The following is a 16,627-nucleotide window of genomic DNA, read 5'->3' on the forward strand; positions in this document are numbered from 1 at the left end:
TTCCTGCTGCCCATGTTGCTGCCGTTCCTGATTATTCGCAGGCTTTCTAATTTTTGTCAGTCTGATGGAATGGGCAGCAAATATTATTTCATTATTGGGTTTATATTTATTTCACTGTTTGTGAAGTTGGAATCTCATACACTTATTTATCATCTGGGTTTTCTGTTTAGTAAATTTTTACTCGTGGCCTTTACCCAACTCTTTATTTTATTTGGTTTACTAAATCTTTTATTGTTATTACTGATTTGCAGAAATTCCTTTTAGCTTTGTAATCTAGTATTACTTGGTTGTTTTAGCTTTTTTTTTTCAGAGATTTTTGCTATAGGGCACTTGCATTTGTCAGAGAGACAGAAAGCGACAGAAAGTAAGAAATCCCCATGGGTGATGAACACCTGCAATCCCTTCTCCTCCATCCTCTCTCAGGATTTTGGGCTCGCATGCACACGCATCCAGCCTGAGTTTTAAGTTGCCAGGTCCAGGACTCGAACTGCTGTCGATTATGTGGGAGTCCAGTGATGTAACTGTTACACCATCTGCTGGTCCATGTGGTTTTAGTTTTGTAATCAAATGATTTTTCCCAGTTTTCTGCCTATGTGCTAACCTGGATCATACTGCCCTCTTCTGGATAGAATCTTTTCAGTTTAATGTACTCAAAGCAATAATCACAAAACTGCAAGATCATGAGTGCAGGTATAAAGTCTAGGGCCAGTCCCATAGCCCCATGGTTACAGAAACTGGATCCTACATGGTCAGCCGTGTGGTTTGAATCCTGGCTTCAGCAGCTTGAAAACCACACTGGACGTGCTTGTGTGCCCAAAGTTCTGACAGGGCAGAGATACAGAGGAGAGGGGATCGCAGCACGACCACACTCCACCACAGGCTGTTTCTCCTTCCTTTTTTTGTCTTTCTGGTGAGCACACATGCCTCTGGCAGTTGAAAAGAAAGGTCTGATGTGTCTGTACTTTTGGAAATTTTTATTAGTTTTTGTGAGCTAATCTCTCATTAAAAGCTTTAAACAAAATGTAGTTGGTGATTTCAGTTTTAAATGTAGGAAGAACATATTTGTGAGTTGGGTGTATCTTACCCTACCTGCCTGTTAAATAACTACAATGTTATTGAGACGTAAAATGGTTGGAGCGACACATGGAGTAATAAGATTCATTAGCTTACAAGCTAATGAAATAGACTTTTCAACAGTTAACCTGACTAGAATTCTAAAAGCTACCTAAACGTATAGATTTTAAAGCTTTCAAATGTCTTCCCTCAGCCAGAACTTGGCATATATGCTTCCATCACTCCGATCCTTAGAAATTGTGTCCTTTTAAAGTTTTGATTTGAGGAAATGAACAATTTACACATAGTATGACTACAGAGCTTTAACTGTGTCTTAAACTTGAAAAAATGTTTTTTAAAATATTAAGCTTCAGGGACCAACAGTTAGTGTAATGGCTATGTCGCTGGACTCCCACGTAGTCGACTGCGGTTCGAGTCCTGGACCCGGTGACTTAAACTCACGCCGGGCGCGTGTGTGTGCGTGCCCAAGATCCTGAGAGGAGAATGGAGGAGAAGGGATTGTGGCGTGGCCATCCCCCCCGGGGGGGGTGATTTCTCACTTTCTGTCTCTGTCTCTCTCTGTCTGTCCGATGAGCACAAGCACCCTATAGCAAAAACCTCTCCAAAAAAAAAAAGCTTCATTGAATATTTATAACATTCTTGGCATGCCATCTCAGAGAAAAGTGCAGTAAAAATGAAAGCATTAATATTACTACAATTTTTGTCTTGGTTTTCCTCGTATATTTTATATAACCTAATTCATAGACCATACAAACCAACTCTGTACACTAATCTGCTCTGTTTACTGACGTACAAAAATCTTCTCTACATGTCAGGGCACATCCACATAAATGTGGCGTGAAGTGTCACACCCTTGCCACAAAACTTCAAGCAGGGAGGGAAAGTCTGTAATCCCCATATGCTTTTTTGATGTATCATTTATGGCTTAGGAGTATTATCATTAGAGCTTAGTGTAGGTCACAGGGGTTTATAATGTGGAAAAAGCGAATAGATGGCCCTGCCTGGTGGTGCAGCTTGTAGCAAACCAAACTCCAGTGCTGGAAGCCACATGGTTGAGCTGGGGTTTGGATCCTGGGGTCAAACTATTGCCAGGTATGTGCACCTGTGCCCAAGAGCCTGACAAGTTGGAAGGCTAGAGAAAGAGAACCATGGGGTGACAGTATTCTCTCAAAGGTGCTCCCTGCTCATATGCATGAATATGCTATCATAAATACACTTTTAAAAAATAAGTGTAACTGCCAACTTTTCATTTTTCTGAAAATCAGTACATTTTGTGCTACTGGCCTCTTTAAAATGATAGTTTGAACATGGGGCTTCTGTCCTTTTTTTTTTTTCTCTCTCCTCAACAATAATTTGGGGAGCACCAGTATATAGAATCATTGCTTTATTGACAATACAGAGAACAAAACAAAGACATTTGAAAATACATACAAGAGGTGGTTTCCTTGATTAGGTAGTAGGATTAATTGTGGTGCCATTAGACACCAGACTGCCATCGCCCCCTGACCCTGGCCATTTATGTCCATGGCTTCCCAGCCCCTCTTTGTCCCAGTGGAAACAATTAGGTTGGAAATAAATTCCCGTAGAAGCGTTACTATTCCAGGCCCATAGCCATTTACCTGTGCAATATGTTGACCTGCCTGTATGCATCAGATGCTAGAAGGAGACACAGCTACTTAAAAAGTTGGGACCAGCAGATGGTGTAATGGTTATATCCCTGGACTCCCATGTAGTTTGAGTCCCGGACCCAGTGACTTAAAACTCACACTAGGTACCTGTGTGTGCACCCAAGATCCTGAGAGAATGGAGAAGGGATTGCAGTGTGGCCAATCACTCCCAGGCGATGATTTTTCTCTTTCTGCGTGCTGTCTCTTTCTGTCTCTCCAGCAAGCACACATGCCCTATAGCAAAAATCTCTCAAAAAAAAAAAATCGTGAAATACTAGTATGGTAGATTATGGGTGATATTTCCTTTAACAGATTTTAATATGTATTTTGTTTTGTCCTACTTAATAACACTACTTAAAATTGTCTTTCTATGCAGTGTAAAAATTTTCTGCCCCTCCATCCTTCCTCTAGCTTCAGACTTCCCGGGGAAGGGAGTTTATGAGTAGGCCGATTGTAGATCTTGTGCTTTTTCCTCAAACAAGATGATGTTCACCTAAGTTCAAATTATTAACTGAGATGACCAGAATATTTTTGTTCTTGAACAGGAATTTTCTGAACCAGTGATTATTCTTTTTGAACGAGAAAACTTCAAAGGAAAAAAGATCGAATTAAATGCAGAAACGGTTAACCTCCGATCCCTGGGATTCAACACACAAATACGCTCCATTCAGGTTATTGGTGGCATGTGAGTTACCTACATTCTATTTCGATCAAATAGATCATTGTAAAAATCAAGTTTGATCAGACTCACTCTCTCCTGCATTAACCTTAAACTAAGTGTCATATAACCTCTTCTTTTCTGTAAGGGTTAATAATTATATACCAAAACCAGTAGATAGCATAATGATTAAGGTGCTGGACTCCCACATAGCTGACCACGGTTCAAGTCTCAGACCTGGTGGCTTGAAACTCACACCAGATGCGTGTGTGCGTGGATACAAAATCCCAAGAGGAGAATGGAGGGGAAGGGACTGTGTGGCCATTCCCCTTGGGAGCAGTGTGATTTCTCACTTTCTCTCTCTCCATCTTTCTCTGGTGCCCCATAGCAAAATATCTCATAAATAAGTAAGTACCTTTGTAATATACTTCTCTCACTGGAAAAGGTCCTTTGTAAAAACATCTTTCATCTCCTTATCCACATTTTCAGTTTATTTAAAGTAAGGACTGTTTAACACTTCTCAAAGTTCCTAGGAGAGTGTGTTGTACATATTGGTTTTAATTAATATTTTGTTTTTCTAATAAAATAGCTAACGTGGTAACAGTTTAGCGTTCCAGGGTTAGAAATAGAGGGCATTCTTCCTTGAGGTACTATATCAGGAGTGGGGAGGCTGCTGGGTTGCTCACGTGCTGGTCTCTGTGTGGACTCACACTCCCTCAGGTGTGCGGCACCAGCAACTCTGACTAGAAGGAACCTCGATATCTTTAGCAGCTTTCTGGATTTGAGGAAAATTACGGTTTTAAACAAAAGTTTATCACTACTTTTTATTTAACTCACATTTGGCACTTACCACATACTACACACTAAAGCTTTGCAAATATGACCTCTTTAAATAACTTCAAGATCTGTTATAACTGAAGCTGTTTTATGAAAAGCTCACGGGAAGGACTGGGTTGTCCCACTAAAAGATGATTTCATTGCTTTGTTGGAAGGAAATAACCTGTTTCTCTCTTCAAGAATGGGTCTTTTTGGCATAAATTCTCAAAAAAATTTGCTATTTGTCATGCAATGGCTGCTCTAAGTGTTGGGGGAAATTAGGTAGTTTCAATCCTCCTTCCTCCGCTATATATGTAAAGTATAAAATTCAGCCTAGAAATTGTAAGACTGTTAAAAAAAACTGTAACTAGAGTCCACTGTGATTTGCTGTGGCTATCTCCTTTTTTTTCAGATGGGTGACTTATGAGTATGGCAATTACAGAGGTCGACAGTTCTTACTGTCACCAGCAGAAGTACCTAATTGGTATGAATTCAGTGGCTGTCGGCAAATAGGTTCTCTACGACCTTTTGTTCAGGTATTTTTCTCTTTTCCATGCTGTAGGTAGACTTTCTCTGAAAAATTTCTTTTTAAAATTTTTTGGTAAATACAATTCCACCTCTTAGTTTCAAATGAAAGTAGCCTCCCCACCCTGTCTTCCCTGGAATTTGGGCTGTTTCTGGTGATAAGAGGTGTGGCTGATTCAGAGATGCTATCAAACCCAAATCAAACAATGTCCCACACCCTGGGTTGGCCACAGCCAGGCTCCCTGCCCTAGGCACTATGAAATTTTGACCACATCTTTTGATTCGAGAAAAATCCTAAAACTTGGAGACTAGTAATTATCCCCAAGTCATACCTCACTTTGGATTCTTCCTGGTATTTATGATTATTCAAAGTTTCTAAACAGTATAACTTATAGATGTCAATTGCTGGGGGTTTTGTCTTCTAGAAACGAATTTATTTCAGACTTCGAAACAAAGCAACAGGGTTATTTATGTCAACCAATGGAAACTTAGAGGATTTGAAGCTTCTTAGAATACAGGTCATGGAGGATGTTGGTGCTGATGACCAGATTTGGATTTATCAAGAAGGATGCATCAAATGCAGGGTGAGCTTTTTGGATCAGACAGGGCCCTGTGATGTTTTTGTGGGGAAGCGGCTCATCCCCTAGCAGGCTTTTGATTTCCAAGTAGGTGCTATTGCCTGACTCCTGGAGCACTTTCAGAAATGTTGGGATTTTTTTTTTTTTAATGAAAACATTTATTTCCTAACTCTGACAGAACCAGTCAAGGAACTTAAAATGAGAAGTAAGCCTGCTACTGATCCAAGATAAGAGTACATCTATTCTTGATTTTTATATAGTAATTAAAACGAAAATGTTTGTTGTTCTTCCCCTTTTCCTTAATTTGCTTGAGATGCTAATAAATAATGAGTCCCAGCCCTGTCAACAAAAATCACGCTTGGGTTTCGTTCCATCCTGTAGAACACTGCAGAATAAGACAAAGGGTGGAGAGATACCTTTGCGTGTACAACACGGATCCTTTCCTAATTGTCAGGTTGTAAAGTAGAAGATGGCCCTTCCCCTTCTCACTTTACTCCTGCCGTAACAAGACATTTAAAAGCTGAATGTAGTAAGATTTTATGAGAGAAGTTCATGCTTCTATTGTAGATACCTTTTTTACTCCTTGATTTTATGGGCTTGACTGTGCTTTAAAAAAAAAAAATGGTGTCCATGAGTCAGCAAAAAGCTTACAGCCTTAAGCTTACAGCCTTGTGAAAAGGAGCTCAACTTGTTAACTGAGTCTGTTGCTTGAGGGAGAATCCTCTCAGTAAACAAAAGCACCGCTTAGACAGCCATAGAAGAAATAGCTTGGAAAACAAACTCGCTGTAATAGACAGCATGAGCAGCAGCTAACTCTGTCCTTAAATTACGTTGAACAATTCAAGAAAATGGTGCCTTTCAGCAGTTTATGTGTTTATGGCATTTGACATATGACTGCCATACATTATTTATTAAGGGCAGATTAGCTTCAGGGAAGGACTCATGAAGTCTCTTTGTTAAGATACTCTTTAGTGAGTTTGTATTTTCTCTACCTTCTTACAGCTGAACAGCATGCCTGTTTAGAAAACTTTAGGTATTTCTCATGAAGACAAGAGTAACTTAATAAATACAACTTAAAGTGATAATATACCTTTTAGCCATTCTGCTGCTACAAAACTAGAGGTTTATTCATAAACCGGAAGGTCAGGCGAGGCAGAGGTGGATATGTTGGGGTGGTGGGAGGGTGAGTGGTATTTAGCTACAGACCCAGCTTCAGCTCATAGTCACTTCTGACAGAGAAAAATATCATGAGAGGCAGTTTTGCTATTCTGATGCAAGACAGAGAGTCTTGCAAAGGGCAGAAGTCTCTTAAAATAGACAAGAATTGGGAGTTTTCTCACTTTCATCACCTAGTATAAATGACATAAATATTTGATTCTAGTTACTCTGAGTATAAGCTGAAATGCCTCATGTAGATAACTGAAGCCAGGACCCAAGGCCATTTTAAAAGTCAGTTTAACCAGGGAAATAATTAAGACTTAAACATGTACCCACTAAGATATGTCACTTTCCACTAAGCAGATAGCCGAAGACTGCTGCCTGACGATCGTGGGCAGCCTAGTAACATCCGGCTCTAAACTCGGCCTGGCGCTTGACCAGAACGTGGACAGCCAGTTCTGGAGCATGAAGTCAGATGGCAGAATCTACAGCAAGTTAAAGCCAAATTTAGTTTTGGACATCAAAGGTAAGAATCGTTTCCTTTACTTTCTATAGTGTAATGTGTCTTTCTTTCATTAAGAAAAAAATCTGTTCTTTTAAATGGAGTCTTTGAATCATAGTAAGAGACCCCCTACTATGTGCCAGCTACTATTACTAAACACTTCACATACGTTATTTTGAGACCTTCACAACTACTCTAAGGGGTCTGTGTAATCCCTCCTTGCTTCCCCACTGCACCCTCCCCCAATATCACACCCTGAAAAACTAAGGCTCAGAGGGTTAGTTTGACCATAATTTCATACCTGTCGGTGTCAAGCTGGAATCTGGACACCTGGCTTCAGACCATCTGTTTAATTATAATAAAGCATTGTTTTATTATTTCTTATATAGTGTTAGACTAAAAGTCATAAGATAAAAGGCTGTGATAGTGCTTACTATAGTGGATAATTTTCATGTCTAGTCCTGTAATCTTTCATTGCAAAGATCTAAGATCTAAAGGGAATTAAAATACAGCCAAGAAGATTTCAGTGGAACATGTGTTCGATGAAGTTAATCAGGAGTGAGCTGATGGTGCTTGGGAAAAATAATTTAAGCTAATGGTCTTCAAACTTTATTTGCATCAAAATCCCTTGCGAGGCTTCATCCTCACTGCTTCTGATTTAGTAGACCTGAGTTGTGGCCCCAGAACTTGCTTTTCTAATAAGTTCTCAAGTGTTGCTAATGCTGCAGGTCTAAAGACCTGGCTGGAAGAACTGCTGATGGTAATTTTAAAATAACATAAAACAAACCAGACTGACCCAACCTGTACATGGGGAATGAATGAACTAGTGTTGCTACTGACAAGCAATTTTGCTTTAAATTATTAACAGGCACTTTAATTATTCCTATCAGGAAAGCCAGCATTATTATGTTTTCTAAATTTAGTAAACCAGTGTAACATTCTACACTACATACTCCATTTTACTCAACACTAGAAATTGGCTCAATTTCACTTTAATCAGGGGTCTAGGCCAATGCTATCATTCAGATGCAATGGTAAAGAAACATCATTTTTGGATAAAGAGAATAAGACTGAATATTTTCATGGGGGGCTTTGGTAACCATGGGAGGCTTTGGTAACCATGGGGGAAACTCAGGAGGTGAAATAGCCAATCCTCTTAACAACGGGATTAGGAAAAAAAAAGAACCTGAGATGTTGGAAAGCTCCTCAGATGCAAACGGACTTCCTGTAATGAAGGACAATGCAGTGCACTACACTTAGGGAACACAAGGGAAAGCAACATACATAACTACAGCCTGGATGAGGACCCAGACAATCATATAACATGCAAGTAGGATCCTGGGATATAAGAAAATAAATGCAATATTAAAAAACACACACAGTAATTATAGTATATGTTCACATTACATATTACATTACAGAGCATAGTTGTCAGTATGTAGACAGGTAAAATATCCACTTTACAGATAATCAGCCCAAGTTCAAACAGGTTAAGAATTACTGACCTGGGAGAATGGGATCAAGAGAGTTAACTAGAGGGGACCAGCAGTTAGCGTAATGGCTATGTCATTGGACTCCCACATAGTCGACCACGGTTCGCGTCCCGGACCCGGTGGCTTAAAACTCATACTGGGTGCGTGTGCGTGCGTGCCCAAGATCCCGAGAGGAGAATGGAGGAGAAGGGACTGCGGCATGACCATCCCCCCTGGGGGGTGATTTCTCGCTTTCTGTCTTTCTGTCTCTCTCTGTCTGGCGAGCGCACGCGCCCTATGGCAAAAACCTCTCCAAAAAAAAAGAGAGCCAACTAGAAACAACCGTCCTGGTGTGTCTCTGAGAAGAAAGGCTAATAAATGCCTAAACAGCCAGCAGGGGAGTGAGGCATGACCAACGAAGTGCAAGAGAAAGCCAGCGGGGACGTCTGGAACACATACTTTCTACTTGCAAGAACCCTGAAAAACTAAGGCTCAGAGGGTTAGTTTGACCATAATTTCATACCTGTCGGTGTCAAGCTGGAATCTGGACACCTGGCTTCAGACCATCTGTTTAATTATAATAAAGCATTGTTTTATTATTTCTTATATAGTGTTAGACTAAAAGTCATAAGATAAAAGGCTGTGATAGTGCTTACTATAGTGGATAATTTTCATGTCTAGTCCTGTAATCTTTCATTGCAAAGATCTAAGATCTAAAGGGAATTAAAATACAGCCAAGAAGATTTCAGTGGAACATGTGTTCGATGAAGTTAATCAGGAGTGAGCTGATGGTGCTTGGGAAAAATAATTTAAGCTAATGGTCTTCAAACTTTATTTGCATCAAAATCCCTTGCGAGGCTTCATCCTCACTGCTTCTGATTTAGTAGACCTGAGTTGTGGCCCCAGAACTTGCTTTTCTAATAAGTTCTCAAGTGTTGCTAATGCTGCAGGTCTAAAGACCTGGCTGGAAGAACTGCTGATGGTAATTTTAAAATAACATAAAACAAACCAGACTGACCCAACCTGTACATGGGGAATGAATGAACTAGTGTTGCTACTGACAAGCAATTTTGCTTTAAATTATTAACAGGCACTTTAATTATTCCTATCAGGAAAGCCAGCATTATTATGTTTTCTAAATTTAGTAAACCAGTGTAACATTCTACACTACATACTCCATTTTACTCAACACTAGAAATTGGCTCAATTTCACTTTAATCAGGGGTCTAGGCCAATGCTATCATTCAGATGCAATGGTAAAGAAACATCATTTTTGGATAAAGAGAATAAGACTGAATATTTTCATGGGGGGCTTTGGTAACCATGGGAGGCTTTGGTAACCATGGGGGAAACTCAGGAGGTGAAATAGCCAATCCTCTTAACAACGGGATTAGGAAAAAAAAAGAACCTGAGATGTTGGAAAGCTCCTCAGATGCAAACGGACTTCCTGTAATGAAGGACAATGCAGTGCACTACACTTAGGGAACACAAGGGAAAGCAACATACATAACTACAGCCTGGATGAGGACCCAGACAAGCATATAACATGCAAGTAGGATCCTGGGATATAAGAAAATAAATGCAATATTAAAAAACACACACAGTAATTATAGTATATGTTCACATTACATATTACATTACAGAGCATAGTTGTCAGTATGTAGACAGGTAAAATATCCACTTTACAGATAATCAGCCCAAGTTCAAACAGGTTAAGAATTACTGACCTGGGAGAATGGGATCAAGAGAGTTAACTAGAGGGGACCAGCAGTTAGCGTAATGGCTATGTCATTGGACTCCCACATAGTCGACCACGGTTCGCGTCCCGGACCCGGTGGCTTAAAACTCATACTGGGTGCGTGTGCGTGCGTGCCCAAGATCCCGAGAGGAGAATGGAGGAGAAGGGACTGCGGCATGACCATCCCCCCTGGGGGGTGATTTCTCGCTTTCTGTCTTTCTGTCTCTCTCTGTCTGGCGAGCGCACGCGCCCTATGGCAAAAACCTCTCCAAAAAAAAAGAGAGCCAACTAGAAACAACCGTCCTGGTGTGTCTCTGAGAAGAAAGGCTAATAAATGCCTAAACAGCCAGCAGGGGAGTGAGGCATGACCAACGAAGTGCAAGAGAAAGCCAGCGGGGACGTCTGGAACACATACTTTCTACTTGCAAGAGGAAAGAGGAAATCATTCCTCTGAAGCTTGTGAGGCTCCAGCAGTACTCATCCCCACCACCCCTAGTTACCCACCTTTCTCACTGAAGGGGAGAAAATGAAAAAAAAAAAAAAAAAACTCTCCTTGAAACTCTGAAACCCAGACTCCCACTGCAGATTCCAGCATTTTCTACAAATTTCAACGCTTAAAAGCAGTATGCCATCCTGCAAGCCAACCAGCAAGTGGCGCTCTGCTTACAAGCCAGACTTAACAGCACATTTGGAGCAGAAGACACAAAAACAGAGCACCCACATCCAATTGAGAATGCAAATTTGGTCACTATCCCCTGTCTGGCAGGTGGGCAGGACTGTTCTCTCCCTCCCTTCAGAGTGAAGTCCAGGGGAATAACTACCTGCCCTGACACCACCCACAGGAGCTCCTCTGGACCTCCCTGAACTGTTTTATACACAGGCCACATAAGCCCTAATCTGATCTGAAGGAAGTAGCTGGCTTCCAGCTCCTCTTGAGCCATGTTACCAGGGGCGCACTTGGACCTAGGGCTGTTCTGTCTCTGCTGGCATTAGAGAATATACTCCAAAAATTAGGAAGAAGTGAGTACTCTGTCAGAGACCTAAAAATAAATGCAGAGACAACAAGAAAAAAATAATATATAAATCTCTCCCAAAAGAATACAGTAACTTCTCATTGCCAAAAATTAGGAAGAAGTGAGTACTCTGTCAGAGACCTAAAAATAAATGCAGAGACAACAAGAAAAAAAAAAATATATAAATCTCTCCCAAAAGAATACAGAAAGTTCTCATTGATAATATAAGGCATAGGAAATCACAGAAATGTCAGAAAAGGCATTAAAAATTTTTTTCATAAGAAAACTCAGTGAGATGCAAGAGAAAACAGACAACCAGTTCCAAGAGATCAGAATATCATTCCATGATGTAGAGGAGGAGCTCTATCAAGAGACAGACACCCTATAAAACAACCAAACAGAACTTTTGGAGATGAAGAATACAAGAGAAGAAATTAAAATCTCTCTTGAAAGCATCAGCAGCAGATTAGACTAGGCAGATCTCTCACCTTGAGGACAAAACCTCTCATTTAGTCTAAGCCACCAAAAAGAGTGAAAAAAATAACCATGAAAAATGAGGACGATATATGGGAAATTTTAGACACTGTTAAGTAGTTAAACATCCACATAGTGGTTATTACAGTGAAGGCAAAGACACAAAGGCATAGAAAATCTCCGTCATTAAATACTACCTGGAAACTTCCTCTACCTAGAGAGACATACAGACCCAGAAACTACAAATACCAAATGTATTCAACATAAGATCTTCTCCAAGGCATATCACAGCCAAATTGGCAAAAGTCAAAAAAGCAAAGACAATATCTAAAAATGGCAAGAGAGAAACATTATGTTATTTATAAGGAATATCCCATCAGACTAACCTCAGATTCTCAACAGAAACAATGCAGGCAAGGAAAGAATGGGAAAACATATAAACATATTTAAAATTCTGAAAGAAAAAACAACTTAGCCAAGAATATTGTACCTAGCAAGATTATCCTTCAAATGGAAAGGAGAAATAAAATTATTCCCAGATAAACAAAAACTGGAAGAATACACTGATACCAGACCAGCTCTTCAAGAACTACTCAGGGAATACCACATCAAAAAAATGAAAGGGAGGCAACAGAAATAAGAAAACACAAAACAACTAAGAAAATGACTAACAAAATGGCAGGGATAAGTCTGCACATATTGATGATAACATTTAATGTTAATGGAGTAAATTCCTAATTAAATGAAAAATTGTGCGAATGGATTAAAAAACACACCTCACTGATAAAGACAAACATCAGTTGAAAGTGAAGGGCTGGAGGGACTAGTAGGTGGCATGGTGGTTAAGGCGCTGGACACTCCCACATGGCTGACCATGGTTCGAGTCCCGGACCTGGTGGCTTGCTTTCTCACTTTCTCTCTCTCTCTCTCTCTCTCTTTCTCTGTCTCTCTCTGGTCAAATTAAAATAAATGAATAAATAAAATTAAAAATAAATAATTATTTTTATAAAAGAAAGTAAAGGGCTGGGAAAAGTCATTTCATGCAAACAGGAAAAACAACAAAAAAAGGTTAGAGTCATGATAGTAGTATCAGGCAAAATTGATTTCAAGGTAAAAACTGTAAAAAAGATTAAAAAAGAGAGAGAGAGAGAGAGAGAGAGAGAGAGAGACAAGGATACTGTAAAGTATTCCAGGGATTAACTCACCAAGAAGATAAACTACTACAAATAATTACACGTCCAACACTGAAGCACCCAAATACATAAAAGACTGCTAAATCTAAAGAGAGGTATCAACTGCCAGTATGCAAACCGTTAGAAATTTCAACATCCCACTGTCACCCACTCTACTGGCCATCTAGGCAAAAAAATAGAGAGACACAGGAGAGAAAAGATACCATAAACTAAATGGGCCTGACAGACATTTATAGACCATTTCATCCAGAACAACAAAATGCGTATTTTACTCAGTTCTCCATGGAACATTTGTGAAGACTGACCACATATTAAGGCACAAAACTAGCCATTACAAATTTAGGAGTATATGAGCTATATATAGCATGTTTTCTTACTGCAATGGAATTAAATTTAAAATCAACAACAGGGAAAGCCTGCAAAAATACACAAGTACATGGAAACTAAACAATTTACTCCTGAATGACTTTAAAACTACTGAAGAAATTAAGACTGAAATTGAAAAATATCTTGAACTCAATGATAAAAAACACATTATCTTTGTTTGGGACACAGAGAAAGCAACCTAAGAGAGGAGTTTATAGCAATTAGTGCTTACAAGAGAAAAATAGAAAAATCACAAACAACTTAGACACATCTCAAGGACCTGGAAAAACGATAATCGAAAAAGCCCAAAAGTACTAGGAGGAAGAAGTAGTAGGGCTAGCCAAGTGGGATGGTGGTTAAGCCAATCTGATCCCACATGGTTGACTGCATAGTTTTGAGTCCCAGACTCAGTGACTTAAAAAAAAATCATGTTGAGTGTGTATACATGTGTGCCCCAAATCCCCAGAGAAGAGCGGAGGAAAAGAGAGTTAGGTGTGGTCATACCCCCCTTGGGGGTGCTTCCTCATACTCTTAAAAAACCTGTCTCTGGTAAGAAAAAAATAAAGATTAAACAGAAATAAGTGAAATTGAAAATTTTTAAAATACAAAAATTTAGTGAAACAAAATTTTTGAGAGGATAAAGAAAATAACAAACCAATAGCTAGACTAACCAAGAAAGAGAGAAAGCAACCAGATAAATAAAATCAGTAATTAAACAGGCAGTGTTAAAACAGATGTCACAGAAATACTAAAGATCATGAGTGAGTACTGTAATATGAGTGACTATGTCAGTGAAGTGGAAAATCTAGATGAGACAAACAAATTTCTGGGCGCGTACAGTAAAACCAGATTGAACAGGAGTAGAAAGCCTGAAAAGATCAATACCAAACAATGAGATTGAGCCAGTAATAATCTCTCAACAAGAAAAAGCCCAGGTCGTGAAGGCTTCACTTCTAAATTCTACAAAACTTTTAAAGAAGAGTTAACCTCAATTCTCAAACTATTTCTAATGATCCAAATAGAAGAACCCCCCCAAATTCATTCTGTGATGCCTCCATCAGTCATCCTGATACCAAAGCAGACAAGGATATAACAAAAAGAAAACTAGAGACCAATATCCATGGTGAATACGGATACAGAAGTCCTCAACAAAATACCAGCAAATTGAATCCAACAGCACCTTGAAAATATTAAACATCATGGTCAAGTAGGTGTTATCCTAGGATCTCAAGTATGGTTCAATATACACAAAACAGTAACACATCACATTAACAGAAATAAAGATAACCATATGATAGAATCAATCAACGTAGAAAAAGCATTGGATAAAATAAAACATCTGTTCATGACTAAGACTTTCAACAAAATAGGTTCAGAAGGTACATTTCTCAACACAGTAAAAGCCGTATTTTACATACCCATAGCCGAATGGGAAAGAGCTACAAGATTTCCCACTAAAAACTAGAACAAGACAAGGATATCCACTTTCTTTACTCCTTTCCACACAATACTTAAAGTCCTAGCCAATGTAATCAGATAAGAGGGTAAAATAAAAGGCATTCAATTAGGAAAGGAAGAAGTGAAATTTTCCCTATTTGCAGACGACATGATTATATACATAGAAAATCCGAAAGAATATACACACACACACACACACACACACACACACACACACCCTCCTAGCAGTGATAAATGAATTCAGTCAAGTTTCAAAATACAAAATTAATATTAAAAATCTATTGCATTTTTATACAACAACAATGAACTGAGGCAGAACTGAAAAATACAATCCTATATACAATAGCCACACACACACAAATAGCAATAAATCTAACCAAAGAGGTAAAATATATCTATAAGGAAAACTATGAGAAACTAAAAGAAGAAATAGAATATGATACCAAAAAGAAAAAAAAAAAAGTCATCCCTTGTTCTTGGATTGGAAGGCTCAATATAACTAAAATGTCAATTCTACCCAAATAATTCACTATTTCAATATGATTCCAATCAAATTACCAGTGGCATTCTTCACAGAAATAGGAGAAACAGTCATAAAATTTGTCTGGAATCATAAAATACCATGTATCATCACAGCAGTGCTATGCAAAAAGAATAAAGTACAAGGCATCTACTACCCAAACTCAAAATATATCATAAAGCTGTGATAAAACAGCATGGTACTAGCACAAAAACAGACACATAAACCAATCAAACAAGAATCCAGACATGAACCTCAAAACATAAAACCCATCGGTTTTTGACAAAGTGCACAAGACAACTCAGTGGAAAAAAGTAAATGGTGATTTTCTGTAAATGGTCCTGGAAGAAGTGAATATCCACCTACAGAAAAATGAAACTGGACTCCTGTTTCTGACCATTAAAAAAAAAAAGGATCAAAGATCCAAATGTAATGCATCAGACTGTGGAAAAAAAACTAGTTGTGGGAAACACAGAGGGAACACTTGAAGACACTGGAGTAGTAAAAAGATTTCTTAAATAAGACCTGTAATGACCAGGCAACAATTCCAAAAATAGACAAGTGGGATTACATCAAGCTCAAACACTTCTGCACAGCCAAGGAAACAACAGAGTGAAAGAACAACCCACAGAATGAGAGAAAATATCTGCAAACTATATTTCAGCTAAAGATTCAGCTTTAGTCCCCTAAAGAAGCTCACCTGCAAAATACTTAATAATCCAATTTTTAAAATGAACAAATGAGATGAACAGACAACTCTTGAGGATATATGAATGACCAAAATGCATATAAATAAATGTTGTCTTATTATAAGAGAAATGCAAATTGAAACCACAAAGAGCTATCACTTAACCCAAATCAGAATGGCTTTAATAAAAAAAAAAAAAAAAAAAAAAAATTGTGGTGAAAAGGGAACCCTCCCACACTGCTGTTGAGAATATAAATTAGTATACCCACTGTGGGAAACAGTATGGAAACTTCTCAAAAATTTACAAATAGAACTTCTGGGTCTTCGTAAAAGTCATGACACATTCTTGCACAGAAAAATATGACATGACTTTCCCAACAACCCAATACCATATGACTCCCACTCCCTGGTAAATACCCAAAGGATAGGAAAACTCTCAACGGGAAAGGCATTTGCACATCCATGCTTATTGCAGCATTATTCACAACTGTGAAGACAGTGAATCAACCTAAATGCCCGAGAAATGATGACTGGACTGAAATGAACATGATTCATACACGCTATGCAATACTACTTAGCCAAAAAGAACAGCAAGACTGCCATTCAATATAAAGTATGTGAATTTGGAAGATTTAATGTTAAGTCAAATAAGTCAGACTATAAAAGACAAATATTGTACATCCCCAATCAGTATATACTGAATGTCCACAAAATATAGCAGAAAGTG

At 38.7% G+C, this 16,627-nt stretch overlaps 1 protein-coding gene across 1 annotated transcript in view; it reads left to right on the forward strand.

The window, feature by feature from the left end:
• The window catches only part of CRYBG1 (crystallin beta-gamma domain containing 1), a 71,909-nt gene that overhangs the window by 51,022 nt on the left and 4,260 nt on the right, over positions 1 to 16,627 (forward strand). The window contains exons 17-20 of the mRNA XM_027775113.1: positions 3,287 to 3,426; positions 4,628 to 4,751; positions 5,166 to 5,324; positions 6,840 to 7,002. Coding sequence (XP_027630914.1) covers positions 3,287 to 3,426; positions 4,628 to 4,751; positions 5,166 to 5,324; positions 6,840 to 7,002 — 586 coding nt within the window. The remainder of the gene's footprint in view (positions 1 to 3,286; positions 3,427 to 4,627; positions 4,752 to 5,165; positions 5,325 to 6,839; positions 7,003 to 16,627) is intronic.

Source organism: Tupaia chinensis, unplaced genomic scaffold (genome assembly GCF_000334495.1).
Source record: "Tupaia chinensis unplaced genomic scaffold, TupChi_1.0 Scaffold000527_1, whole genome shotgun sequence".
NCBI classification, from domain to species: domain Eukaryota; kingdom Metazoa; phylum Chordata; class Mammalia; order Scandentia; family Tupaiidae; genus Tupaia; species Tupaia belangeri.